This window comes from Diaphorina citri, unplaced genomic scaffold (assembly GCF_000475195.1).
Source record: "Diaphorina citri unplaced genomic scaffold, Diaci psyllid genome assembly version 1.1 scaffold40, whole genome shotgun sequence".
In the NCBI taxonomy this organism is placed as follows: Eukaryota; Metazoa; Arthropoda; class Insecta; order Hemiptera; family Psyllidae; genus Diaphorina; species Diaphorina citri.
Genome location: NW_007377477.1, coordinates 321,932 through 348,164, shown reverse-complemented (window position 1 = coordinate 348,164; position 26,233 = coordinate 321,932). Strand labels below are relative to the sequence as shown.

Genomic DNA, 26,233 nt, shown 5'->3' with positions numbered 1-26,233 from the left:
ACGCGTTTCGTTCTTATAACTTAATATGAACTCATCAGTTAGACATAGCACGACAGTGCGCCAGGCTAAGTTCCTGTAAGCACGCCTGTGTATCTTTACTTGAACCGATTCGGCAGGTTTTTCTCACCTTCATAGATCGGCTTCCTCTGAAGATGAACTTTTGAAATTCAGGGCACATATTTAGGTAAGGTATACACATTTAGGATGCCTAGCTTAATAAGCCAATCTCTGCCTACAATTGGAGGTCCACTTTTGCTATCAAATATGTATAAATCTAAAAACAAAAGGTCATTAACTTTAACCTTGGCAACTCCAAGAGGGGTAATAACATCACTATTATACACCTTGACCTGTAATTTTGTAGGTAATAAATTTTCAAACATATTTTACCTCCGGAAGATTTAACCATAAGATTAGCCATGTCATAGAAAGCTGGTTTTTAAGTCCTGCGGGACTGGGAATATCTTTTAGCATATTTTACCTCCGGAAGATTTAACCATAAGGTTAGCCATGTCATAGAAAGCTGGTTTTTAAGTCCTGCGGGACTGGGAATATCTTTAATGTGTTGGTTTTCCGTTGCCTTACACATCCTCTACGCCGTTGACTGCCATGTGATGATTCCTCCGCCTCAAGTATATTTTGAGCCGTTGACCATAACCTATAGCCGTTCTTCCGCCTTCGAAGCGATTTCTCACTTCTAGAGTAAGGGGAACCCTGAACTCTGCCTCTAATTGTACTTTGTCAAGTTCAAATGAAGAACAGAGCTGAACACTTATCCCGGTGTTCGTTCGGATATAACAGCTTCCGCCTTCGAAGCGATTTCTCACTTCTAGAGTAAGGGGAACCCTGAACTCTGCCTCTAATTGTACTTTGTCAAGTTCAAATGAAGACCAGAGCTGAACACTTATCCCGGTGTTCGTTCGGATATAACAGCCGCCCAATATGGGATTAGACGCTGACCAGGGAGCCGCCCATTCTGGGTACAGACACTCCCTGGGTTTGAACCTCTGCTCAGCCGCCCATTCTGGGTACAGACGCTGAGCAGGGGGGGGAGCCGCCCATTCTGGGTACAGACACTCCCTGGGTTTAAACCTCTGCTCAGCCGCCCATTCTGGGTACAGACGCTGAGCAGGGGGGTTCCTATTAGTCGCCTCTTACGACAGGGGGAGTAGCCCGTGGTCCTATTCTTAATCCGGGAACCACACGGAATTCTTAATCCGGGAACCACAGTAACTATGATCAGTAAATATGAAGAAAAAAGTCACAGTTTTCTAGAAGCTCTCATGCCAAATAATGTCATATCTTCAGATACTCTCAACCAGTACCATCTCAACATCATCACCTAATTGAATGCGGTTGGTTTCAAAACTGAAAGTCAACGATTTAAATCTGGGTCACCCCTACCTAATTTGTTTAATATTCAGTTTATTGTTATTCTTGATTTGATTTTTCGATTTTACTTTCATGTAATGATTTAAAATGAAGACGAGCCCGTTCTCCCTTTATTCTCAATATAAGGTTCAAGTCACCCATCCATTTATTGGCCTTGCTCGGCGTAGCTTAACATAGGTCCCGCTAAAACCGGTCCTAAAATAACGACTGAAGTGTTATCTACAACTTTCTCGCTTTGAGTTCATGGGTCGTCGCGACAAATTTCAAGATCAGAGCTCATTTGTGTGCGAAAATGTGAAAAAAATCCCCCAAAAACCAGTTTTTTTGGATTTTTGGCTTTATGGTTTTCTGGACAAAATTTGCTCCTGTGTGATGCTCATGTTCTCACACTTTTCCATTGGGATCTCCTTCAACTCTATCCTTTGCAGCGTCTCTTCTGGAAAATTAGAGAAAGTGGAAAGTCATGAAATAGAATAGAATAAACCTTGCTTATATGTACTGCCAGAATCTACATTTACTCCCACAATCTAAACACTCTACCTGCTGGGAAGGGAAGGGCAGAAAATACCTACTGGGAAATCCAAAATTGATGACGCTAAATAAATATTCGACTGCCAGCCTAGTTAGCTTAGTTGGTAGTGCGTCTGCCTTGTAAGCGCTAGGCCGCGGGTTCGATTCCCGCCTGGGGCGGATTTTATCCTGATGGGATAAAGTTCGTTCTCAGAACGGCTGGCTTTCTCCTATCCTGTCTTCCTTCTCTCTTCGATTTCGGGACGATAAGACCAGAGCAGTTACAGTTCCCTCTGTCAAACCTCTTTAAAAAAAAATATTCGACTCATCGGTATGGTTTGGAAGAATTGGAAGCGAAGCTCCTGAAAGCTAGCTTCTAGCGCTCTTTTACACCTCCATCAATTTTATGACTTGACTTGGACTCAAACCACCTACATATTTTCCGAGCCCTTTCCTTACTCAAGACGTGTGTTCCGGGCGGGAATCGAACCCGCGGCCTAGCGCTTACAAGGCAGACGCACTACCAACTAAGCTAACTAGGCTGGCCTGAGCAAGATAATTTGACCCTTTTCCAAAAGGGTCTCTATCTACTACCTTGACGGGAGAAGATTTTGCGACTCGTAAAAAATTCTGACGTTCTCACTAATTTGGTTCATTGGTTTTATGATACCAAATAATTTTGCAAAATCAGTTTTATTTTCTCTCTCTCTCGAAAATATCTATGGAGGTATGTAAAGCTGTAAAATAATCATAAAAAGAAAAACATTTGGATTCCTATATATTTTAACTTTTCGTCTCTCTCACACATAATAAGTACAATAATTATATTTATTTTTTTCTTAGAACGTACAATAAACGCTGTCCACACATTCGTGGACACCTTATGAACTAGAACTAGACACATTTATTTCTCTGTACACTATAATACATAATACACTCATGGAGGATTTCACCAATGACCTAATGAGAGATATCACTAATGGGAGAATTTTTAATGATCCAAAAAAGAGTTTTCAAAAACGTAATCTTTTTGGATCATTGAAAATTCTCCCATTAGTGAATACTCTCATTAAGTCATTGGTGAAATCCACCCTCAGCCTCTACATTGGGAGAATTTTTAATGATCCAAAAAAGAGTTTTCAAAAACGTAATCTTTTTGGATCATTGAAAATTCTCCCATTAGTGAATACTCTCTTTAAGTCATTGGTGAAATCCACCCTCAGCCTCTACAGATTTCTCTGATATTTACACTTAACAATAGGCAGGTACGTAGCTATGTAGATTAAGTTAGCACACTTGAGGACACCTCCATAATGGAGGAGTTGCAAAATTGGGAAAATATTATTATTAAAAGGTCGATTCCTACGTAAAAATTTGTGAAAAATCCAAATCTCAGGTCAAAACTCCGAAAAAGTAACTGTAAAAGGTCGAAAATTCAAATTTCATTTTCCGTTCTAATGAAAGAGTTCAAAGAGTTGTGACGTCAGATTTCACGTCAAAATGCGCAGAAACGCTTGCGCACAAACAAATGAAGCGGAAGTTATGAATTATGACGTCATCGCCTACGGGTGCGTATGCTGTGACGTCAAACTTCACAGTTTACCGGTATTTTTTAAATCAGTTTATCTCGGGATCTAGAAGTCGTAGAAGAAAAAGAAAAAATCCGTTGGTCCTCATTTTTCCTAAGGATAATAATAAGGCTGATTATTTGCATTGACTTTTCACTTCTAAAACGACCAAAACAAACGAAAAATGTGCAGAAAAAAACTATCGATAGTCAAGCCTCAACTATCGATAGCGTTCGATAGTCGAAACTATCGATAGTTCTCCTCCTCCAACACTGCCTCGACAACATTCGACAGATTCACCTCTTCACCTCGTCGCGTCGATCGACGGCGTGTGGACACATGCAGCTTTATATTGCACACTTTTGAGCTCCTTCATTTCTCTTTGAGCGTACGTGCTATGCTCCAGTCCACATTTGTGGCCATCATTGGTTTTTCTCTGATATTTACACTTGAGCATGTGTAGCGATATTATACTACTAGCGGTTGACCCGTCCTTTGTACGGGACCAAGCACAACTTAATCTCTTGGAGGGTTTCAGCAGTCATTATATTCAAGTTCTGTGGATCAACTTGAAAAGGAGAACCAAAAGGTATATAGATTGTACAAAACTTCACAAGTTGGTTCTCCTTTTCAAGCATAACTTAGAAACGCCGCCATTTTGAATCAGGACACTTTCGAGGAATTCATTTTTCTTTGAGTCGAAAATTCAAACAGAGCATAGTTTTCTAATGAGAAAGTTCAAATCGTTGTGACGTCAGATTTCACATCAAAATGCACAGAAACGCTTGCGCACAAACAAAAGAAGCGGGAGTCATGAATTATGACGTCATCGTCTACCGGAGCGTATGCTGTGACGTCAAACTTCACAGTTTACCGGTATTTTTTAAAGCAGTTTATCTCGGGATCTAGAAGTCGTAGAAGAAAAAGAAAAAATCCGTTGGTCCTCAGATTCCCTGCTCTATGACTTTGAAACATCACCCAAGTAATTGCATCACAGATTCTGTGGACATCATTGGTTTTTCTCTCATATTTACACTTGAGGATGTGTAGCGATATTATACTACTAGCGGTTGACCTGTCCTCTGAACGGGACCAAGCACAACTTTGAAACGCCGCCATTTTGAATCAGGAGCCTCTACAGATTTCTCTGATATTTACACTTAACAATAGGCAGGTACGTAGCTATGTAGATTAGCTATAGTACACTTTTCGAGGCTCCTTCATGCCTCTTTGAGCGTACGTGAACACCAGTCTAAATCTAAGTACATCATTGGTTTTTCTCTCATATTTACATTTGAAGATCTTCAGCGATAGCGATATTATACTATGTAGTACACTTATGAGGCTCCTTCATTTCTCTTTGAGCGTGTTATGGATCCAGTCCACGTTTGAGGACACTTTGTCGTACAGGCGCGGTCGTTGCATGCCGGGGGGTGTACATGATTGCCGCCAATTGCTGAGGCCCACCAGCGTCCAGGACCGGTTGTCGGGGAGGAGGCAAATCATCGGACTGCCCGCCAATTCTTCTTCCTGAAAGAAAATGCCAGAGGGGGTTTAGAAATTTGGAATAGGGAAACGTCACACAGTAATTTCTTTCTCTTGTTCTCCTTTTTTTTGAGAGGTTTGACAGAGGGAACTGTAACTGCTAAAGTCCTATCGTCCCGAAATCGAAGAGAGAAGGAAGACAGTATAAGAGAGAGCCAGCGGTTCCGAGAACGAACATTACCCCATCAGGATGAAACGTCACACAGTAATTTCTTTCTCTTGTTCTCCTTTTTTTTTTTGAGAGGTTTGACAGAGGGAACTGTAACTGCTAAGGTCCTATCGTCCCGAAATCGAAGAGAGAAGGAAGACAGTATAAGAGAGAGCCAGCGGTTCCGAGAACGAACATTATCCTCTCACAAACGACTGCTATACTTCTCAAGGATGATTATAACACCTAAAGAAGTCAAAGAAATCAGTCCTAAAAGAACCCTGGCCTTTCGGGGGTTGCTCTTATCAATAACCACCTTTATTTTACATTTTTCATGTAAATAATAGTTTCTTAATATCTTTACCTATTCTGATCAACCTATTTAACTTTCCCCTCAGTATCCCTCGCGCCCAACGTGTCAGTGGCGACCTCGCTCAAAAATAACAGAGGTGAAGTATCAAGGGTTCTAGTCAAATTAACAAAAACAATAGACCGCGGGGGTTTCTATCCGGTTCAGTAAAAATAACGTAAGTTAACCAAAAGGAACCCAGAGAAGCAGAGAACGGTGAATCCCAAATTGACGAAATCCGTTAGCTATACACATTAGTAATCAGTAGCAAACTCATGAAGACGTTCTGGTAATAGTTATAACTTATAAAATAGTTATAATTAATAGTCATGTGATATGAAACAGTCATAGTACCCCACCCACTGCTGTGCTACAGGGAGCTCCAGAAATATCATAAATTCACTGAGAAAAAAATTGGTGATAGGGTGCCACAAGTTAGGGTGGAAGAACTCTATTATTGGTTTACTTCCCCTGGTTTAGGGTGTTGGAATGCTACATTATATAGTGTCGAGCTTCCCGATATAGAGTTCAATATTAGAGTACCGGAACCCTATCACTCGATTAGACTTCCGGCACCCTAGTTTTTTTTTTTTTCTCAGTGATCTTTGAGTAAGAGGGGTGGGGTGTCCAGTTGTTGAGTAAAGTCTTAGCACCTTACTTAGGTGCTAAGAGGCACCAGAAACGGCGAAACACATCATGTGTGAATGTGGCGTTGCCTCTCACAAACGAGTCAGGCAGTCAGACCACATGGGTCTAATGTAGCAGTTGTTTCATTGCTACGAAATACATTTACGTAATGCCCGACAATCACGAGAGTCGGAACCTGTGTGGCAGAAAAGCTTCAGACCGGTCTGACAAATCTGGGTCACAAAATTTTTCCGCCACGCAGACTGTCTGACAGCCCTAGGTCTATGAGACCGCGGTCTGTCAGAAGATCTGAGCGTGAGTGTCTGACATAATGTAGTAGTTGTTTCATTGCCACGTCTGACAAATCTGGGTCACAAAATTTTTCCGCCACGCAGACTGTCTGACAGCCCTAGGTCTATGAGACCGCGGTCTGTCAGAAGATCTAAGCGTGAGTGTCTGACATAATGTAGTTGTTGTTTCATTGCCACGAAACAATGAAATAATAGCACCAGTGAAACACTCATCTTTTTTAAGATTAACTTTTTTTGGACATGAATTCAGGACTTACTTGTACTTGAGACTGTGACACAGGGACATGGCAATCGTGCCCAGCGTGCCCTCCAGGTCCGCCACTGACTGGTTGAGCCTATCCACGCACACCTTGCCCGTCAGTCCCTTCTCGTTGAACACCACGTATCCTGCACTGAACCAGTCCGGTGGAATGGTCGAACGAAGCGAGGTCGCCACTGACACGTTGGGCGCGAGGGATACTGAGGGGAAAGTTAAATAAGTTGATCAGAATAGGTAAAGATATTAAGAAACTATTATTTACATGAAAAATGTAAAATAAAGGTGGTTATTGATAAGAGCAACCCCCGTGACAGAGTGGATATCACACTAGGCTTGTACGCCGGAACTTCGACTCCCCGAGGAGTCGAAGTTCTTTCAGCTCTATGCTCGGAGCTCGGGGTGCACTCAGCCTCGTGAAGACAATTGAGTTTTTTTTTTTTTTTTTTTTAGGTGTAGGGGCTTCACTCTCTACCTAAAGCAAGATCTTACCAGGATAGTTACAGGCGACACTAAGGACCTGTTTCTCCGGACAAGCGGCCGGCACAAAGGTTATTTCGGCGGCATAGGGGTCCTCAATGTGGACGTAGCGCCCCAGGATGTTGCCGCCGCTGATGTCGTCGTCAGTCTTGATTCTCACCTCCTTCACCTCCCTGGAAACAAAGAGGAAGAAATGAGCGAACCTTATAGAGGAAGAAGGAATTTTAAATTTGAGGGAGCATTTTTTTATTTAAAGAATCTTGTAAGAGAGAACTGTAACGGCTAAGGTCTTCTCGTCCCGAAAGCAAAGAGAGAAGGAGGACATAATGGGAGAAAGCCGTTCCTCGAGAAGAATCGTTCTCGGAACAGGAACGGAACAGCACCTGAGATCTAGCAACTGACAAGGCAGGCGTAGGTGCAGCCGCGCTAACTTTCAAGCTAACTAGGTTGGCAATGATCATTCAGCAGTTCTTCAATTTATTTTGAAAAATAACAGAGGTGAAGTATCAAGGGTTCTAGTCAAATTAACAAAAACAATAGACCGGGGGTTTCTATCCGGTTCAGTAAAAATAACGTAAGTTAACCAAAAGGAACCCAGAGAACGGCAAGAAATGAGCGAACCTTATAGAGGAAGAAGGAATTTTAAATTTGAGGGAGCATTTTTTTATTTAAATAATCTTGATAGAGAGAACTGGAAGACATAATGGGAGAAAGCCGTTCCGAGAAGAATCGTTCTCGGAACAGGAACGGAACAGCACCTGAGATCTAGCAACTGACAAGGCAGGCGTAGGCGCGCTAACTTTCAAGCTAACTAGGTTGGCAATCCAGCTTTTAGATCTACGGGATGGGCATGCTACGAGCTACGAGTCAGGCAGTCAGACCACATGGGTCTAATGTAGCAGTTGTTTCATTGCTACGAAATACATTTACGTAATGCCCGACAATCACGACAGTCGGAACCTGTGTGGCAGACCGCTTCAGACCGGTCTGACAGATCTGGGTCACAAAATTTTTCCGCCACGCAGACTGTCTGACAGCCCTAGGTCTATGAGACCGCGGTCTGTCAGGAGATCTGAGCGTGAGTGACTGGCATAATGTAGTAGGTAGTTGTTTCATTGCCACAAAACAATGAAATAATAGCAGCAGTGAAACACTCATCTTTTTTAAGATTAACTTTTTTTGGACATGAATTCAGGACTTACTTGTACTTGAGACTGTGACACAGGGACATGGCAATCGTGCCCAGCGTGCCCTCCAGGTCCGCCACTGACTGGTTGAGCCTATCCACGCACACCTTGCCCGTCAGTCCCTTCTCGTTGAACACCACGTATCCTGCACTGAACCAGTCCGGTGGAATGGTCGAACGAAGCGAGGTCGCCACTGACACGTTGGGCGCGAGGGATACTGAGGGGAAAGTTAAATAGGTTGATCAGAATAGGTAAAGATATTAAGAAACTATTATTTACATGAAAAATGTAAAATAAAGGTGGTTATTGATAAGAGCAACCCCCGTGACAGAGTAGATATCACACTAGGCTTGTACGCCGGAACTTCGACTCCCCGAGGAGTCGAAGTTCTTTCAGCTCTATGCTTGGAGCTCGGGGTGCACTCAGACTCAGCCTCGTGAGGACAATTGAGCAACTACTTCAATGGAGTAGCGACCATTGGCGACATACCTGTGTAAAAAGATCATTGAAATGTGGAAGTTGATTGCAAATGAGGTATTCAGTAATGCTGTCATATCCACTAAAGTTGTGAAAAAGCTCTGCTTTAACACGAAGAATTTGATGCAATAAATATACTTTTGAAGCAATAAATATACTTACAGCAGCCCAATTCATCACTCCCGTTTGGACAGTCCTGCACGCCATCACAGCGGGCGGAACCAGGCACGCAGTTCTTGCCCGTGCCACAGTGGATGAAACCGGCCTGACAATATGGGCAGGCTATCTCATCGGATAGGTCCGCGCAGTCGGCCAGGCCGTCACACAGTCGGGAGGCCAGGCCTCGCTGCCTGAGATCATCTTCACAACCTGCGGAGGGAGAGTGAGATGAGTTGTATTCGTTTATGTGACATTTAATTCAAACATGGCTGAACCAATGAGATTTCGCTGTGGACGTAAATTCAGCGAAATCTCACAATCTCATTGGCTCAGCTATGTTTGACTGAATTAAATTTCACATACTCGAATACATCTCTGGTTGACGTGACATTTGGAAAAAGAAATCTCGATTGACGGCCGGTCGACTATGTCTGGACACACCTTTAGAAGTGTTTCATCGACCACTTTATTTCGTAGTAATGAAATATCTGCTGCATTAGAGGCTAGTATGGTCTGTGTCGTACATGCTCATCCCGTAATAGGAAAGGAAGGAATCTGCATCTGCATGGCAAAAATTGGCAAGGTAGTGCGTTATCACTGGACCAATCGTATCCTTTTTAAATGACTCCATTGTTTTAGGCATCCCACTTCTGACACCAAATACACATGCTCATCCCGTAATAGGAAAGGAAGGAATCTGCATCTGCATGGCAAAAATTGGCAAGGTAGTGCGTTATCACTGGACCAATCGTGTCCTTTTTAAATGACTCCATTGTTCTAGGCATCCCACTTCTGACACCAAATATAATCCACTTACTGGCTGGTTTAGGCGAGCACATGGAGCCCACGTGACTGTGCTGGGGGAATCGAAAGCAGTTGAGCGCCTCCTTGAACCGTGCCGGCAACCGGTTGCCACAGCCCACCCAGAAGTCATTACAGAACTGACGGCACGGCAGGAACACCTGGTCTTCTGGACTTGCCTTGACGCACGAGGGTTGCAGGATTTGGCACACGAACTCGTACGTGTGCTGATAGCATTCGGCGTCCACCAGCTCTCTGAAAAGTTGATAGATATAATGGAGAAAATGGAATAGAATATTATACTTCTCCTGATGGAATAGTACTAAAAATTACTTCCTTTTCTTTGCCTTTTCCTGTGTTCAGACTGGGTCGGCGTTTTTCGTTAGCCTCTCAATCAGCCCTAACTAGGGTGATTGCTTTAGGTTAGGCTACAAAATTTTACGAGTGGATGCCCTTCGCACTCAACCTTTGCTATTTTTTTAGCAAGGGAAATTCAGGCTGGTATCCTCTCTGTTTAAAGTTCCCCCAGCCAGACTAAGCTGGTCTACTCCCTGTTTAACGTCTCCCAGTCAGACAGTTTAGTGAAATTTAGTGAATTTTTATATATTTCAATAATTAAATATCATCCATTTCTCACCTGAAGGCAATCATATCGTCCTCCACATCCTTGATGGACATGTGTCCGAATATGTTAGGGTAAGCGGTCAAATTGTAGGACAGGGCGCTCCTACAGAATGACAGCTGTACGGGATCACAGGTGGTCACCGCTTTGGGCGCTTCGGTGGTGGTTGTGGTCGTGGTAGATGACACCTGTGGGTGGTCGAAACAGAATGGGGGTCACAGTGAGAATCGAAAGCAATTTTCATGGTGGTAGAAGTAGAAAGAGGGAAATGGAACATTGCCTGGTATTGTACCATTTCCCTCCATTACCACCTGAAAATAATTGCGAAAGGAAGATAAGACTTATTTCTAGAGGTGGTAAAAGCAAACAATTGTCATTGTTGTTGTAATAGCTTAGCTGGTACGCGCATTCAAGCAAGTGAACTAGGCTGGAAATTCACTCCTACTGAATTTCCTCTCACAATAAAATGGTTACAGCTTTGAATATGTTTTAACAACGCCGTGGCAAAATATGACTACGCAATGTGCTTTACCGGGACCACATAAACTCTTTATAAAAGCTTACCTTGCAATCGCTTCTCTCGAATATGGAGTCTGTACAACCCATCAGGATAAAATCCACCCCGGGCGGGAATCGAACCCGCGGCCTAGTGCTCACACAAGGCAGACGCGCATTCAAGCAAGTGAACTAGGCTGGAAATTCACTCCTACTGAATTTCCTCTCACAATAAAATGGTTACAGCTTTGAATATGTTTTAACAACGCCGTGGCAAAATATGACTACGCAATGTGCTTTACCGGGACCACATAAACTCTTTATAAAAGCTTACCTTGCAATCGCTTCTCTCGAATATGGAGTCTGTACAAATACTGTTCTCCTGTGTGATGCTCATGTTCTCACACTTTTCCATTGGGATCTCCTTCAACTCTATCCTCTGCAGCGTCTCTTCTGGAAAATTAGAGACAATTGAAAGTCAATAAATGAAATAGAATAGAATAAACCTTGCTTATATGTACTGCCAGAATCTAACCTTTACTCCCGCAATCTAAACACTCTACCTGCTGGGAAGGGAAGGGCAGGTCCTGTGTGATGCTCATGTTCTCACACTTTTCCATTGGGATCTCCTTCAACTCTATCCTTTGCAGCGTCTCTTCTGGAAAATTAGAGACAATTGAAAGTCAATAATTGAAATAGAATAGAATAAACCTTGCTTATAAGTACTGCCAGAATCTAACCTTTACTCCCGCAATCTAAACACTCTACCTGCTGGGAAGGGAAGGGCAGAAAATACCTACTGGGAAATCCAAAATCGATGACGCTAAATAAATATTCGACTCATCGGTATTGTTTGGAAGAATTGGAAACGAAGCTCCTGAAAGCTAGCTTCTAGCGCTCTTTTACACCTCCCTCAATTTTATGACTTGACTTGAACTCAAACCACCTACTTATTTTCCATGTCCTTTTCTTACTGTTTTCAAGACGAATGTTTCCAATAGTTTGCGACATGGAGGCCGTGGTTATTTGTTGCTAGTAGGAGTAGTACCTGTATACCTAGTAGGCCGGATTGAGTGCTTATCGCGTCGGTTCTAGGAGTTCACAGGTGGCCGTTGGTTTGAGTAGTTTCATAGAGTTCATTAAATGGTCTTATCTATCTCTGTATTAAAACCTCTATGCTCCAGATATCCGAAGTTCACCCTCTTACTCACGACGTGTGTTTCCAAAATTTTCGGAGTCTACCCTTCAATAAAGGAGAAAATTGGAGCTCGAGGGGGGAGGGCCCCCCTAAAAAGGGCCCTGTCCTGAGGTGGTGTATGTATTTAAAAATACTTACTGTTGTGGCTCCAACCTTGAGGTGGGTTGTTCTAAAACTACTTACTGTTGTGACTCCAACCAAGGGACTGACAGAAGGACACATTGGGCAGCCTAGTCCCGGGTGGGGTCAGACAAATGGGCCGAATGAAATCCGTGAATTTGATTGGTCGGTTCAGTTTGAGCAGGACCATTGAAGAGCCTTCTACAGGCGATTTGACCATGCCTTCAATAAGTCGATCTTGTTGCCATGGTGATGATGTGCTGAGACGAACACTGCCGAAACGGGCGGTCCATTGGGCTTTGCCCAGACTATGGGAGAGGGGAAATGAAAGACCATTAATAAACGATCTCAGCGCTAGGCAGTCCGTCAGTCGGTTCAGTTTGAGCAGGACCATTGAAGAGCCTTCTACAGGCGATTTGACCATGCCTTCAATAAGTCGATCTTGTTGCCATGGTGACGAAGTGCTAAGACGAACACTCCCGAACCGGGCGGTCCATTGGGCTTTGCCCAGACTGTGGGGGAGAGGAGATAAAAGACCATTAGTAAAAGATCTGAGTTCAAGGCAGTGCACCATGCCATTTCAGTTGACTAAAACCACTGTCTTGTGTGGTCAAGACGTTCACCTGGTAATTAGGAGAGCGTATGTTCAATCTTGGTCGAGGTATGTACTTTCATCCTCAATAATTTGATCACAATGATAATAGTAGCCTACTGCTGGAGTAAAGGGACTCTTTAGTCCTGTTCTGGGAGTATGAATCAATACTATCTATTATCAGTATCACTATATCATCAAGTCTTTGGGGTCCTTATAGTGGGATATAAAATAATATTGGTCAAGACGTTCACCTGGTAATTAGGAGAGCGTATGTTCAATCTTGGTCGAGGTATGTACTTTCATCCTCAATAATTTGATCACAATAATAATAGTAGCCTACTGTTGGAGTAAAGGGACTCTTTAGTCCTGTTCTGGGAGTATGAATCAATACTATCTATTATCATTATCACTATATCATCAAGTCTTTGGGGTCCTTATAGTGGGATATAAAATAATATTAATGTTTTTTGACTGAGTTGGACCCCTTCAAAAGTTCATAGACCTGAGCTGTTTCCTCCTCAGTCAACACAAACTGTAGCTATTTTGCTAAAGTTTTAGACAAGGAGGATTCAGCTCAAAGTTAAAAAAGACTTACCCCTGGAAGCAGGACACACTGGTGAGTAGCCACTGGTCCGCCACCAGTGTGGCATCACACACATGTACCCCATCCTTCAGCAGTGCCGTGTGCCAGGGCCAATCGCCCAGGGCGGCAGATTTGGCCAGACCTTGCACCCCCTCGGCCACGCCCCTGGCTGGCTGAACGCCACATTCTGGGAAAAGAAACGAAAATGTCAGTAAAGAAACATTGTGAATTGTATCAGTTACTTTCCTTCATTTCAAAAAGAAAGAAAAAGAAACATTTGTTCTTGCTTAATTAAGATCTGATTGGTGGCTTTCTCCAATCCTGTCCTGATCTCCTAAGATTTTGGGACGATAAGACCTACGTTGTTACAGCTTCCCCTTTTAAATTTCTCAAATGAAACACAATATTTATAATGAAAAGAGACTGTCAGAAATAAGATGTCCTATCATGCTAACAGTTTTTAGAGTACCTCTTTATTGATTTCTTTTTTCAACACAAAAAGCCCACTCTGAGGCTAAAGTGTAGTGGCAACCCATCCTGGGTTAAGCTTATACGAATCTAATTTTGTTTACAGGAATCAAAATCTTACAGATTTTAGAGCACCACTCTCAGAGGGTGGTCTCAGACTCACACCCGGGCGGGAATCGAACCCGCGGCCTAGCGCTTACAAGGCAGACGCACTACCAACTAAGCTAACTAGGCTGGCTTTCCAGCCCTAAATAATGGTTTCTACGAATCCACGCGAAACTTCCGCCCCGGGCGGGAATCGAACCCGCGGCCTAGCGCTTACAAGGCAGACGCACTACCAACTAAGCTAACTAGGCTCGACTATTCACTCTATTCAGCTATTGCCGCTAGCTTTCTAATGTGTAATTTAGTCGTTTTTTCCTCTGTTACAAGGAATAGATTTCCTTTTAGTGGAGATGTCAAAACTACCGCGACCTGTAATTTAGGAGCTCCTTTCGGTTACTGGTAATCGGTAATCTTTTGTTGGATACGCTAAAACTAACTAAATAATGATTTAATTTGCCATATTTTTCCTTTATTAAGTCTATTTAGTAGTTTTTCCTATTAGTGGAGATGACAAAATTACCTCATGAGATCATCCTTTTCTCTGTGCATAAATATACCCTACTATATTTATTAGTGGAGATGCCAAAACTTTTGGCTATAATAATATTTATGTATTATGAGTAGGTACACATGTTTCTATTTTTCATCGGTGGAGATGCCAAAACTCTGCTGATTCTACTCAAAACGTGTTTTGGCACTAAAAACTGACCATCGAAATGTTGACCCGATTACATTACTTTCCTTCCTATAGGATAAGGAAAGTAAAAAGTGGGCTTAGTGCATTCCATGTGCTTTTGACGCTGGCTATGTTAACCCGATGCAATTCAACAACGGACTATTCACTCTATTCAGCAATTGCCGCTAGCTTTCTATAGCCAGTTAGCCCAGTCTGTATTTACCTGCAGGCTAGGCTAGTCTAGTCTAGGTATTGTTAGACCAGTCTGAGTTTAGCTTGTCCGTCCCCATGTAGGCGGACTTGAGGTGACTCTTCTTGAACAGGATGTTGATCAGATCCCGATAGTCCATGGCGAGGGTTTGGTACCGCGCGGTCGAAGGGTCGGACAGGTCCGAGGTGAAGATTTGGTCCCCGTCCCGGGAAGTTTGAAACATTCCGCGGTACCTACGCTCTCCCCCGGGCTCTAGGGTGAGGTATTTATCTAGAAACAGAGAGAGGGAGAAGGTTAGAACAATAATGGTAAGCTAAATAAAACATGTAAGCGCTATGCCGTGGGGTCGATTCCCACCCGTGGCGAATCCGCGGTACCTACGCTCTCCCCCGGGCTCTAGGGTGAGGTATTTATCTAGAAACAGAGAGAGGGAGAAGGTTAGAACAATAATGGTACGCTAAATAAAACATGTAAGCGCTATGCCGTGGGGTCGATTCCCACCCGTGGCGAATTTCATCCTGATGGGATAATGTTCGTTTTCGGAATGGCTGGCTTTTTCCTATCCTGTCTTCCTTCTCTCTTCGATTTCGGGACGATAAGACCATAGCAGTTACAGTTCCCTCTGTCAAACCTCTTAAAAAATGAAAAATAAAAAAACCCCTAGTATTTTGGCAAAAAAACCGTGTTTTCTCTTAGAAAACTTTCAGATGTCAGAAATGATGAAATACTTAACACATCAAGATCTTTCAGCAGTTCTTCAATTTATTTTGAAAAATAACGTAAAAAATGAAAAATAAAAAAACCCCTAGTATTTTGGCAAAAAAACCGTGTTTTCTCTTAGAAAACTTTCAGATGTCAGAAATGATGATATACAACTTAAAACATCAAGATCTTTCAGCTGCAAGGCGAGCGCAGTGACCACTACGCCATGGGAGCTGACAATACACCATAATTATCATAACTTTTTCGAAGGCAGAAGGCAAAATGCGTTTAAAAAAAGTGGGCTTAGTGCATTCCATGTGCTTTTGACGCTGGCTAATACTGGCTATGTTAACCCGATGCAATTCAACAACGGACTATTCACTCTATTCAGCCATTGCCGCTAGCTTTCTATAGCCAGTTAGCCCAGTCTGTATTTACCTGCAGGTTAGGCTAGTCTAGTCTAGGTATTGTTAGACCAGTCTGAGTTTACCTTCAGGCTGTCTGAAATCTGAATCATTCGAGACCACATGGGCGCGATTGATAAAAGAAAGGGACAGTGAGTAAAAGTGATATAAAAAACGACTCCATGGGTGAAAGTATTCAAAGATACATTTGTATAGGTATATTATGTATCTACCTATGTGCGATAAAAAAAGAAGAAGAAATAAATGGTATTAAATCTGACAATATCTGAAGTAAATTGTCGATCTTTAATGTATTAATACAGGGTGCCATGTATTAATACAGGATGGAACTTTTTTCCCCCAGAGGTTTGATGGAGGGAACTATCAGGGGTTTGATAGATCCGTGGTTTCAATATTGGTACCTCTCCAGTGTTCCAGGTCGGAAAATCGCCATTTATCTCTATCTTGTACCGCTCTCATCCATTTTCCAACCCGCTACCTTCGCTATGGAGTCCTCCCATCTCATTGGTGGATGTCCTCCTCTCTTTCCTTCTCTTGGATACCACTCAGTCACTCTCTCACTCTGGTCCTACCATCCCGAAATCGAAAAGGAGGGCTGGATAGGAAAAAGCCAGCCGTTCCGAGAACAAACCTAATCTGTTTTGGATAAAGTTCACCCCGGGTGGAAATTGCGACCTAGCGCATTGGAACACCCTGTATTTGTCCAATTCAAAAACGTTTATGATAGGTACCTACGATATTATGATACAGGTATGAACGATTTGTAACTGAGGCATAAATCATAAAAGTGGACTTATCTTATACACCCATATTTATGAACAAGAATGATCGTTCTTAGATCAGTCTCAAGTCAAAATTGACCAATCAAATGCCTTGAGACTATGCTTAGCACGAACTTAAGAGCCAGCATTTTGTTCATAATTAATCTTAAACCGGATTCAGACTCCCCCACATTAAACCAATCAGGATCAGGAACCAGGGCCGGGTTAATATAGGGTTTAATAATTAATTTTTGCGAGGGACAACTCTTTCTACTAAGGAAGGGTTACCCTTGTGCCTACTGAGGAATAAATAACCCTTGAAGAAGTATTTTGCGGTCACAGGGGGAGAAGCCCCTATTGCTAAAAGGCCATATCAAGTTAGATCACACTAGGCTTGTACGCCGGAACTTCGACTCCCCGAGGAGTCGAAGTTCTTTCAGCTCTATGCTTGGAGCTCGGGGTGCACTCAGACTCAGCCTCGTGAGGACAATTGAGCAACTACTTCAATGGAGTAGCGACCATTGGCGACACACCTGTGTAAAAAGATCATTGAAATGTGGAAGTTGATTGCAAATGAGGTACTTATCACACTAGGCTTGTACGCCGGAACTTCGACTCCCCGAGGAGTCGAAGTTCTTTCAGCTCTATGCTTGGAGCTCGGGGTGCACTCAGCCTCGTGAGGACAATTGAGCAAGTACTTCAATGGAGTAGCGACCATTGGCGACATACCTGTGTAAAAAGATCATTGAAATGTGGAAGTTGATTGCAAATGAGGTATTCAGTAATGCTGTCATATCCACTAAAGTTGTGAAAAAGCTCTGCTTTAACACGAAGAATTTGATGCAATAAATATACTTTTGAAGCAATAAATATACTTACAGCAGCCCAATTCATCACTCCCGTTTGGACAGTCCTGCACGCCATCACAGCGGGCGGAACCAGGCACGCAGTTCTTGCCCGTGCCACAGTGGATGAAACCGGCCTGACAATATGGGCAGGCTATCTCATCGGATAGGTCCGCGCAGTCGGCCAGGCCGTCACACAGTCGGGAGGCCAGGCCTCGCTGCCTGAGATCATCTTCACAACCTGCGGAGGGAGAGTGAGATGAGTTGTATTCGTTTATGTGACATTTAATTCAAACATGGCTGAACCAATGAGATTTTGAGATCATCTTCACAACCTGCGGAGGGAGAGTGAGATGAGTTGTATTCGTTTATGTGAAATTTAATTCAAACATGGCTAAAGGGAATGTCACAAAAGATCTAACCAGGTCGCAGTGACCAAGGGCGTTTATTAAAGCCGATGGCCCTACTTATACCAATACCAATAGCACCTTACTCAAGCAGTTAGCCCTCCAACATTATTTCAAGAGGTTTGATAGAGGGAACTGTAACAGCGAAAGTCTTATCGTTCGGAAATCGAACAGAGAGGGAGGACGAGATACAAGAAAGCCAGGCGTTCCGAGAACGAATCTTATCTGTTTAGGATAATGTTCGCACCGGGCAAGAGGTTTGATAGAGGGAACTGTAACAGCGAAAGTCTTATCGTTCGGAAATCGAACAGAGAGGGAGGACAGGATAGGAGAAAGCCAGCCGTTCCGAGAACGAATCTTATCTGTTTAGGATAAAGTTCGCACCGGGTGGGAATTGAAACCTCGACCTAGCGCTTGAAAGGCGCACTACACTCTAAGCTGCATTTTGCACCGTGCCAATAACTAACAACCAGAATTTTATCGAGATTCTAAACTAGACTATTCTAGACACATCCGTTCTGTGTTAAGTCTGTTCGTCTGTTCAAAGAGTACCGCGCGCTACACTCTAAGCTGCATTTTGCACCGTGCCAATAACTAACAACCAGAATTTCACCGAGATTCTAAACTAAACTATTCTAGACATATCCGTTCTGTGTTGAGTCTGTTCGTCTGTTCAAAGAGTACCAAAGAGGTTTGATAGAGGGAACTGTAACAGCGAAAGTCTTATCGTTCGGAAATCGAACAGAGAGGGAGGACAGGATAGGAGAAAGCCAGACGTTCCGAGAACGAATCTTCTCTGTTTAGGATAAAGTTCGCACCGGGCGGAAATTGAAACCTCGACCTAGCGCTTGAAAGGCAGGCGCGCTACACTCTAAGCTGCATTTTGCACCGTGCCAATAACTAACAACCAGAATTTCACCGAGATTCTAAACTAAACTATTCTAGACACATCCGTTCTGTGTTAAGTCTGTTCAAAGAGTACCGTTTTTTCCGAAACACCGTGTATTCTGAAGAACCAAATTACACCGAAAAATATAGACCACTTATATTTTTAATAGATAACTAAATATAACTGGTATAACTAACAGAAATAATTGCCAAGAACTCTGTAAACTTGGGTGTAGGAAAACGGTGTTTGTTATTCTTCAGTTTTTGTTGGTATTATTATGATTGAAGCATCAGTGTTGTTGTTCTTCTTCTTCTCCTTGTTGTTGTTGTTGTTGTTTATTCTTCAGTTTTTGTTGGTATTATTATGATTGAAGCATCAGTGTTGTTGTTCTTCTTCTTCTCCTTGTTGTTGTTGTTGTTGTTGTTGGTGGTATAACTAACAGAAATAATTGCCAAGAACTCTGTAAACTTGGGTGTAGGAAAACGGTGTTTGTTATTCTTCAGTTTTTGTTGGTACGAGTATTTATAGCAGTTTATACATATTTATAGCAGTGTTGTTCTTCTTCTTCTCCTTGTTGTTGGTCTTCTTCCTCTCCTTGTTCTCCGTATTTTTGTTGGTATTCTTCTTCTTTCGCTCCTCCTTCGTCTTCTACCTATTCTTGGTCTTTTTCTTCTCGTTCTTTCTTTTTTCTCCTCCTCCTTTTAATTCTTCTTTTCGTTCTTCTTCTTCCTCCTTCTCTTGTTGTTTTTCTGCTTCTCTTTGTTCTTCTTCTTGGTCTTCTTCTTCTCGTTGTTCTTGTTCTTCTCCTCCTTCAGCTTCTTTTTCTTCTTCTTCTTGGTCTTCTTCTTCGTGTAATTGAATTCAGCATGTTTCCGGTCTGGCTCGTATTTCAAGAATCCTCAAGAAGTGTTTCAATGTTTCTTCTCACCTTGTTCTCCGCATTATTGTTGGTACTCTTCTTCTTTTGCTCCTCCTTTGTCTTCTACTTATTCTTGGTCTTTTTCTTCTCGTTCTTTCTTTTTTCTCCTCCTCCTTTTAATTCTTGTTTTCGTTCTTCTTCTTCCTCCTTCTCTTGTTGTTTTTCTGCTTCTCTTTGTTCTTCTTCTTCTCGTTGTTCTTGTTCTTCTCCTCCTTCAGCTTCTTCTTCTTCTTCTTCTTCTTGGTCTTCTTCTTCGTGTAATTGAATTCAGCATGTTTCCGGTCTGGCTCCTATTTCAAGAATCCTCAAGAAGTGTTTCAATGTTTCTTCTCATTTCTCCTCCTCCTTTTAATTCTTGTTTTCGTTCTTCTTCTTCCTCCTTCTCTTGTTGTTTTTCTGCTTCTCTTTGTTCTTCTTCTTCTTCTTGTTCTTCTTCTTCTCGTTGTTCTTGTTCTTCTCCTTCTTCTTCAGCTTCTTCTTCTTCTTCTTCTTGGTCTTCTTCTTCGTGTAATTGAATTCAGCATGTTTCCGGTCTGGCTCCTATTTCAAGAATCCTCAAGAAGTGTTTCAATGTTTCTTCTCATCAAACATCACTACATCAGTCAAATCTGTGTCAGGAACTCAAACTGGTATCAAGAGCACCACAAGATCCACAGGAAGAAGAAAAAGAGCAAGGAAATCAAGCCAATTACTTACTTACATTTGGGAGAATGGTGTTGATATGAAATTAAGGATTGGAATTTGTAAGCGCTAGGCCGCGGGTTCGATTCCCGGATTTTATCCCAAACAGTTTTTTAAGAGGTTTGACAGAGGGAACTGTAACTTTAACTGTACTTTTTTAAGCGAATGCAAATATCAAGTTTTTTTTTAAAGAGGTTTGACAGAGGGAACTGTGACTGCTAGACGTCCCGAAATCGAAGAGAGAAGGAAGACAGGATAGGAGAAAGCCAGCCATTCCGAGAACGAACATTATCCCATCAGGTTGAAATTCGCCTCGGGCGGGAATCGAACCCGCGGCCTAGCGCTTACAAGATCCCGAAATCGAAGAGAGAAGGAAGACAGGATAGGAGAAAGCCAGCCGTTCCGAGAACGAACATTATCCCATCAGGTTGAAATTTCCCGAAATCGAAGAGAGAAGGAAGACAGGATAGGAGAAAGCCAGCCGTTCCGAGAACGAACATTATCCCATCAGGTTGAAATTCGCCCCGGGCGGGAATCGAACCCGCGGCCTAGCGCTTACAAGGCAGACGCACTACCAAGCTAACTAGGCTGGCTATCCCAAACAGATAAAGTTCGTTCTCGGACGGGCTTTCTTTTATCCTGTCCTCCTTCTCTCTTCGCTTTTGGTACGATAAGACCTTAGCAGTTACAGTTCCCTCTATCTCAGCTCGGACGGGCTTTCTTTTATCCTGTCCTCCTTCTCTCTTCGCTTTTGGTACGCTAAGACCTTAGCAGTTACAGTTTCCTCTATCTCAATGATCCATTGGGAACCGGTGCATTCAAAGTGCTATCTCCGCTGGTCAAGTTACTTAGCTGGTGGTGTGATGGTCTCCAGCTAGGTCTATCTGTAATCAATGAGTTTAAAACGGTGGACGTAATTGCTGCGTTTCGTAAACGGACAACAGCTTTTTGAAGTTTGAAAACCCAGCGGAAGGTTGGTCAGGGAAAGTTCAAATTTTTACAAATTAAGGCATGTTTTTTATTTTAGTCAGGCTATGTTTAGACTTGTCGGGAAAAGGACTGATTTCTCTAGCCGAGAAAACAGTCCCGAAATCAGGATTGATAAGTGTGTGAAAACTAGAGTGACTGGAAAATTTTGAATTTTACTGATAAGAGCAGATAAAGATAAAAGATGTGTGATAAATGATCATGATAAGGTGTTGGTGTTGTAGAAAATATTTTTAATAATAATTAAAAATAAATTTCAAATGAAATTACTTAATTTTTTTCCCTTCTTTTTGGATTTTCCTTTTTTTTTACCTTTTTGTTTACATTTTGGAATCAGCTGTTGTCTTTTTACTTCCTCAATTTGGACGACGCGCATGCGCAAATGAACAACTGGACAGCGGGATTTTTCAAATTTCTGCTTTGCTTTCCTGACCTGATCTGATCCTGACCTGAGGTTGGGTGGTAGTTTTTGCCTGAAATGCCTGAGGTGACTTTAAAATAATTTTCCAGGACATCTTCTGGTATCTAATGTACTAAATATAATTTATATATTTTATTCATCATTTCATAGACAAGAGCAGTTTTGAAAGGCACCAAACAAAAGCACAGTTTCTGTCAAGTGAAACAAAAATTCATGCCATTCTCCTGAAACATCAAAGGTAAGTTGGAATGATACATTACATAGGTAGCCCTGAATCTAGGGTCCATGTCTACACACAAAAAGCCCTCATTCCAAATGAAGTGAAGCCCAATACAAGCCAATTCAAAACTCATCGTGTGGAGCAAAACACATTGTGTGTAGACACAGTATTCTTACCCCCGTATGTATAAAATCTAAAGATAAACTTAAGTTTAACTTGAAATGAAAATCTTGCCAAATTTCATGAAATCTAGCCAGTTATCTCAAGAAATGACATGAAATTGGCAACATTGTTTGTCTTAAGTTAAACTTAAGTTTATCTTTAGATTTCATACATACGGGGGTCAGACTCATTCAACTTCTGATACATCCAAAGTCCAATCTACAAATCCATGGAATGGACTTTCTGTGTGTAGCAAATCCCAAGCCCAAAAGCATGAATGAACACAAGACATAATAAAAATATGCCATATAATGCAAGTATGCTAAAATATGATGTAGGTATGCAAAATTAATAAGGGGAAAAATCCACATCAATTTGGAATCATTTTATGGAGTTCTCATATTATGTGTCAACGTCAACACCATAAAGATATGCAGGTGTGCTTATTGAAACTTGGCCTGGTGCAGTGCCTTGCACTTAGATTAATTGACTCAAATCCCTTTGGATTTGAGGACAATAGATGGATGGTCCAAAGGGACCATTGCATATAAGGGTTAATTGCCTTTATGTTGAAAAATAATTGACTCCAGGCTAGGGGCTTGATAAGTCCCACATCTTTGGCTTGGTAAAGACTCGAGTGTAGTTGGCCTTTGGAAGTGATTTTGAGTTTTTTTTTTTTTTTTTTTTTTTTTTTTTAAATTTGTGTAAGATGAGTGTTCCACCACCGTTTTTATTTTGTAGCAATGAAACAACTGCTACATTAGATGCATGTGGCCTGTGTCGTAGCCTGCCCATCCCGTAGTATGCCTCTCATCAGATGGGCGAGAAGAGACACAATAGGTACTTCTTTTTTTCAATTATTTTTTTCTTCTTCTTCTTCTTCTTCTTCTTCTTCTTTTCAAATTTTTTCCTTCTATTTTCAATTATCATAGTTTAAGGCTGACATATCCTTCCATAGCAAAAACTTTGAATGTGAATAATTGCTTCCTTCAAACAAACAAGCCCCTGTAGCTCAGAGATAAAATGTTGGACTTGTAATATGGATGGTTGGATTTGATTCCCCAGTAGCAAAATTAATATTAAGTAGGTACCTACTTTTTTTACATTTCTGTGTAGTTGTGTCCTTCATATGCAGTAGGTACCCACTATAGCCTGGACAATCTGGACATACATAACACCGTGCATGTCACATAATGACGTATGTAAATTTTACAGGGGATGAAAAAACTATACTTAGTGCATTTGAGGATAAGGAAAGTAGATTATTATCAAAAGAGGAAGGGCCATGTAGAGGTAAATACCCAGCCTATGTTTATGATAGATTTTGTATCCTGCTTAAAGAATCTCCATTGGTGTCCTTCAAAAACTCCCTACAGATTACAAACAGACTCCCTCTTGCAGATTTTTTATTTATAGTCAAAATCTTTTTCTTTCTTGTGTTGCAGACATTTAAAACAAATCATTAAAATTGGCATTAAAAGTAAATAAATAGATGAAATCAATTCAAAAGGAAACTTGTCTAAAAGTACTGTAAGTACCTACTTGTTAGCTTGCATCTTTTTCTTTCTTGTGTTGCAGACATTTAAAACAAATCATTAAAATTGGCATTAAAAGTAAATAAATAGATGAAATCAATTCAAAATGAAACTTGTCTAAAAGTACTGTAAGTACCTACTTGTTAGCTTGTCAAGGATAGTCCATTGATTCAACATGTGGACAAGGTGTAAAAATGCACCACGTGTCTGTAAACATGCAAAGAAGACATATCAGCTTTCAAATGGAATTTTCAATAGAAGTACATGTTTGACTGATTTGGCTAGAGCTTTTTCATCAAAGCTTGATATAGACCCTGTGAATGAAAAGCAGAAAAAGCTTATTGAGGATTTCCGTCGATCCCGCGAATACAATGAAGCTTACACAAGAATGCAAGCAAAAGAAGGAAAATCCAGATATCAACAAATGATAAGTGCGATTCGTCCCATGAACGTTTTCGACACACCTTTCACGCTGGACAACATCAGTGTTTACCTCGCCAACACGAAGCGGAAAATGGAAATCAAGAGTCAAAGTTATAATGAATTGCGTGTTGAGAAGTTGGGGCACGATATCGGAGCAGCCCACTTCGTTCTGTTCAGACGAGGTGCTGTCAAGTTCTACGGCATGGACAAGTGGCTCCGATGGACAACCGAGAAGAAATACACAGATGTAGAAGGTCTTCCAGGGTTTTACAAGGAGGGGTACCAGATCGAGGCCATTGACCTGGGAAACGTAAACGTGTACTATGAGGGACTCAAGAACTTGGAGCCGCTCAAACGAATGACATTTTTAAGTTTGGAGAATAATCCCCTGGTAGACGATTGGTACTTGGACTATTTGAGCAACTTTCCCTCATTGGAATATTTGAATTTGAAGAACTGTCCGCTGATTTCGCACCGAGGGATTGCAATTCTTCACAAGTTGGATCGTCTGCAGACATTGTTGCTTAAGAATGATAAGACAACACCCAGTAATGAGATGAAGTTAGCTGTACTCAATTTGCTTGAGTATAATCCTGGTCTCAGTATTGATATAGATCCGTCTACACAAGAGTCAATAGCACCTAGTTCAGTCTAATTTGAGCAGACAATTGTTTAATGTAAGATTCTGGGAGAAGTCTTGTACTTGCTACAGATCTTCCTTGCTCTTTGGTACTGTCTACACAAGAGTCAATAGCACCTAGTTCAGTCTAATTTGAGCAGACAATTGTTTAATGTAAGATTCTGGGAGAAGTCTTGTACTTGGTACAGATCTTCCTTGCTCTTTGGTACATTTGAGAAAGCGCAGATGTTTCAAGAATTAGCGCATTACCGGTGACAAAGGGTTGGTGGTTCGATTTCCCCACAGGTTGTTGAATTACACTGCCAGCATAGAACTGTATCTAACGTCTCTTTACTCTCGCAGTCCAACCAAGGTCTTGTACATTTGATTGACAATATGTAGTTCACATTTTTACTTTCTATTGTGGTACTATACATACTATACAAGGTAATGAGAAAGTATTGCAAACGTCTCTTTACTCTCGCAGTCCAACCAAGGTCTTGTACATTTGATTGACAATATGTAGTTCACATTTTTACTTTCTATTGTGGTACTATCTATACATAATACACAAGGTAATGAGATAGTATTGCAAATGGTCCAAATTTTAACCATTATTATTTATAGTCTCATTACGATTTATAAACAAGAATAATAAATAAATGAAATCATTATTTACCTGTTGTGTATCCACCCAGTATTTACCATCACCAGTCCACCCTGTAGTCTGGTTGCTAAGGCAACATCTCAATAGATAGTTTTCCCTGCCGTCTATTACAGCCCTGAGATTAACCCGCTACGCTCTATTCTTACGTCAGTTCGACTACAATATTCAGTACAGAGCTGGATCTCAGAACCAAGTTGCTGATTATTTCTCCCGTGCGCCATTGAAGCTGTTACACACAGACGTGGTGGATGAATCATTTATCATTCATGAAAGTGCAGTTAATCTACTCAGTACAGCACAACCTACAGCTATCACATCGGAAGATATTGTGCGTGAAACTACAAGAGACAGCGAACTAAACAAACTGAAAACTGAACTCCAATCAGGAAAATGTACTTCTACAGAGTTTTCGCTGCACAACGGCGTGATAATGCGAGGACAGCGAGTTGTAATTCCCGAGTCAATACAACAATACGTGTTACAAGAACTTCATCAAACACACTGCGGTATTGTCAAGATGAAGGCATTGGCTCGTTCTACAGTATATTGGAAGAACATTGATAAAGATATCGAGTCCTTAGTTCGATCCTGTCCTGCTTGTGTACAAATTACACATGTTGCGAAGAAAGTACCTCTGCACCCGTGGGAGAAACCAAACGAAATTTGGCAAAGAATACATGCAGACTT

At 41.7% G+C, this 26,233-nt stretch overlaps 2 protein-coding genes across 3 annotated transcripts in view; one reads left to right on the top strand and one right to left on the bottom strand.

Annotated features, from left to right (window-relative positions):
- Positions 1 to 4,820: 4,820 nt before the first annotated feature.
- The window catches only part of LOC103513492, a 32,820-nt gene continuing 11,407 nt past the window's right edge, over positions 4,821 to 26,233 (bottom strand). Inside the window, exons 3-10 of the mRNA XM_026826414.1 lie at positions 10,448 to 10,620; positions 9,827 to 10,065; positions 9,013 to 9,219; positions 8,389 to 8,590; positions 7,199 to 7,359; positions 6,708 to 6,909; positions 5,872 to 5,914; positions 4,821 to 5,000 (exon numbers count right to left, since the gene is read on the bottom strand). Of these exons, the coding sequence (XP_026682215.1) occupies positions 4,821 to 5,000; positions 5,872 to 5,914; positions 6,708 to 6,909; positions 7,199 to 7,359; positions 8,389 to 8,590; positions 9,013 to 9,219; positions 9,827 to 10,065; positions 10,448 to 10,620 (1,407 nt within the window). The remainder of the gene's footprint in view (positions 5,001 to 5,871; positions 5,915 to 6,707; positions 6,910 to 7,198; positions 7,360 to 8,388; positions 8,591 to 9,012; positions 9,220 to 9,826; positions 10,066 to 10,447; positions 10,621 to 26,233) is intronic.
- On the top strand, positions 21,908 to 25,253 carry LOC103513232 (distal membrane-arm assembly complex protein 2). Of its 2 annotated transcripts, XM_008478049.3 has the most exons (3): positions 21,908 to 22,158; positions 23,881 to 24,942; positions 25,059 to 25,253. In XM_008478049.3, the coding sequence occupies exon 2, from the start codon at positions 24,013 to 24,015 to the stop codon at positions 24,913 to 24,915; it is 903 nt and encodes a 300-aa protein (XP_008476271.1). In that variant the 5' UTR covers positions 21,908 to 22,158; positions 23,881 to 24,012; the 3' UTR covers positions 24,916 to 24,942; positions 25,059 to 25,253. The 2 variants fall into 2 exon arrangements, 1 of the variants encoding a protein (XP_008476271.1); XR_003392631.1 differs by lacking the exons at positions 23,881 to 24,942; positions 25,059 to 25,253 and adding an exon at positions 23,748 to 23,817.

Coding starts and splice junctions, on each gene's coding strand:
- LOC103513232 (XM_008478049.3), top strand. CDS start 24,013: ATGTGGACAAGGTGTAAAAATGCACCACGTGTCTGTAAACATGCAAAG.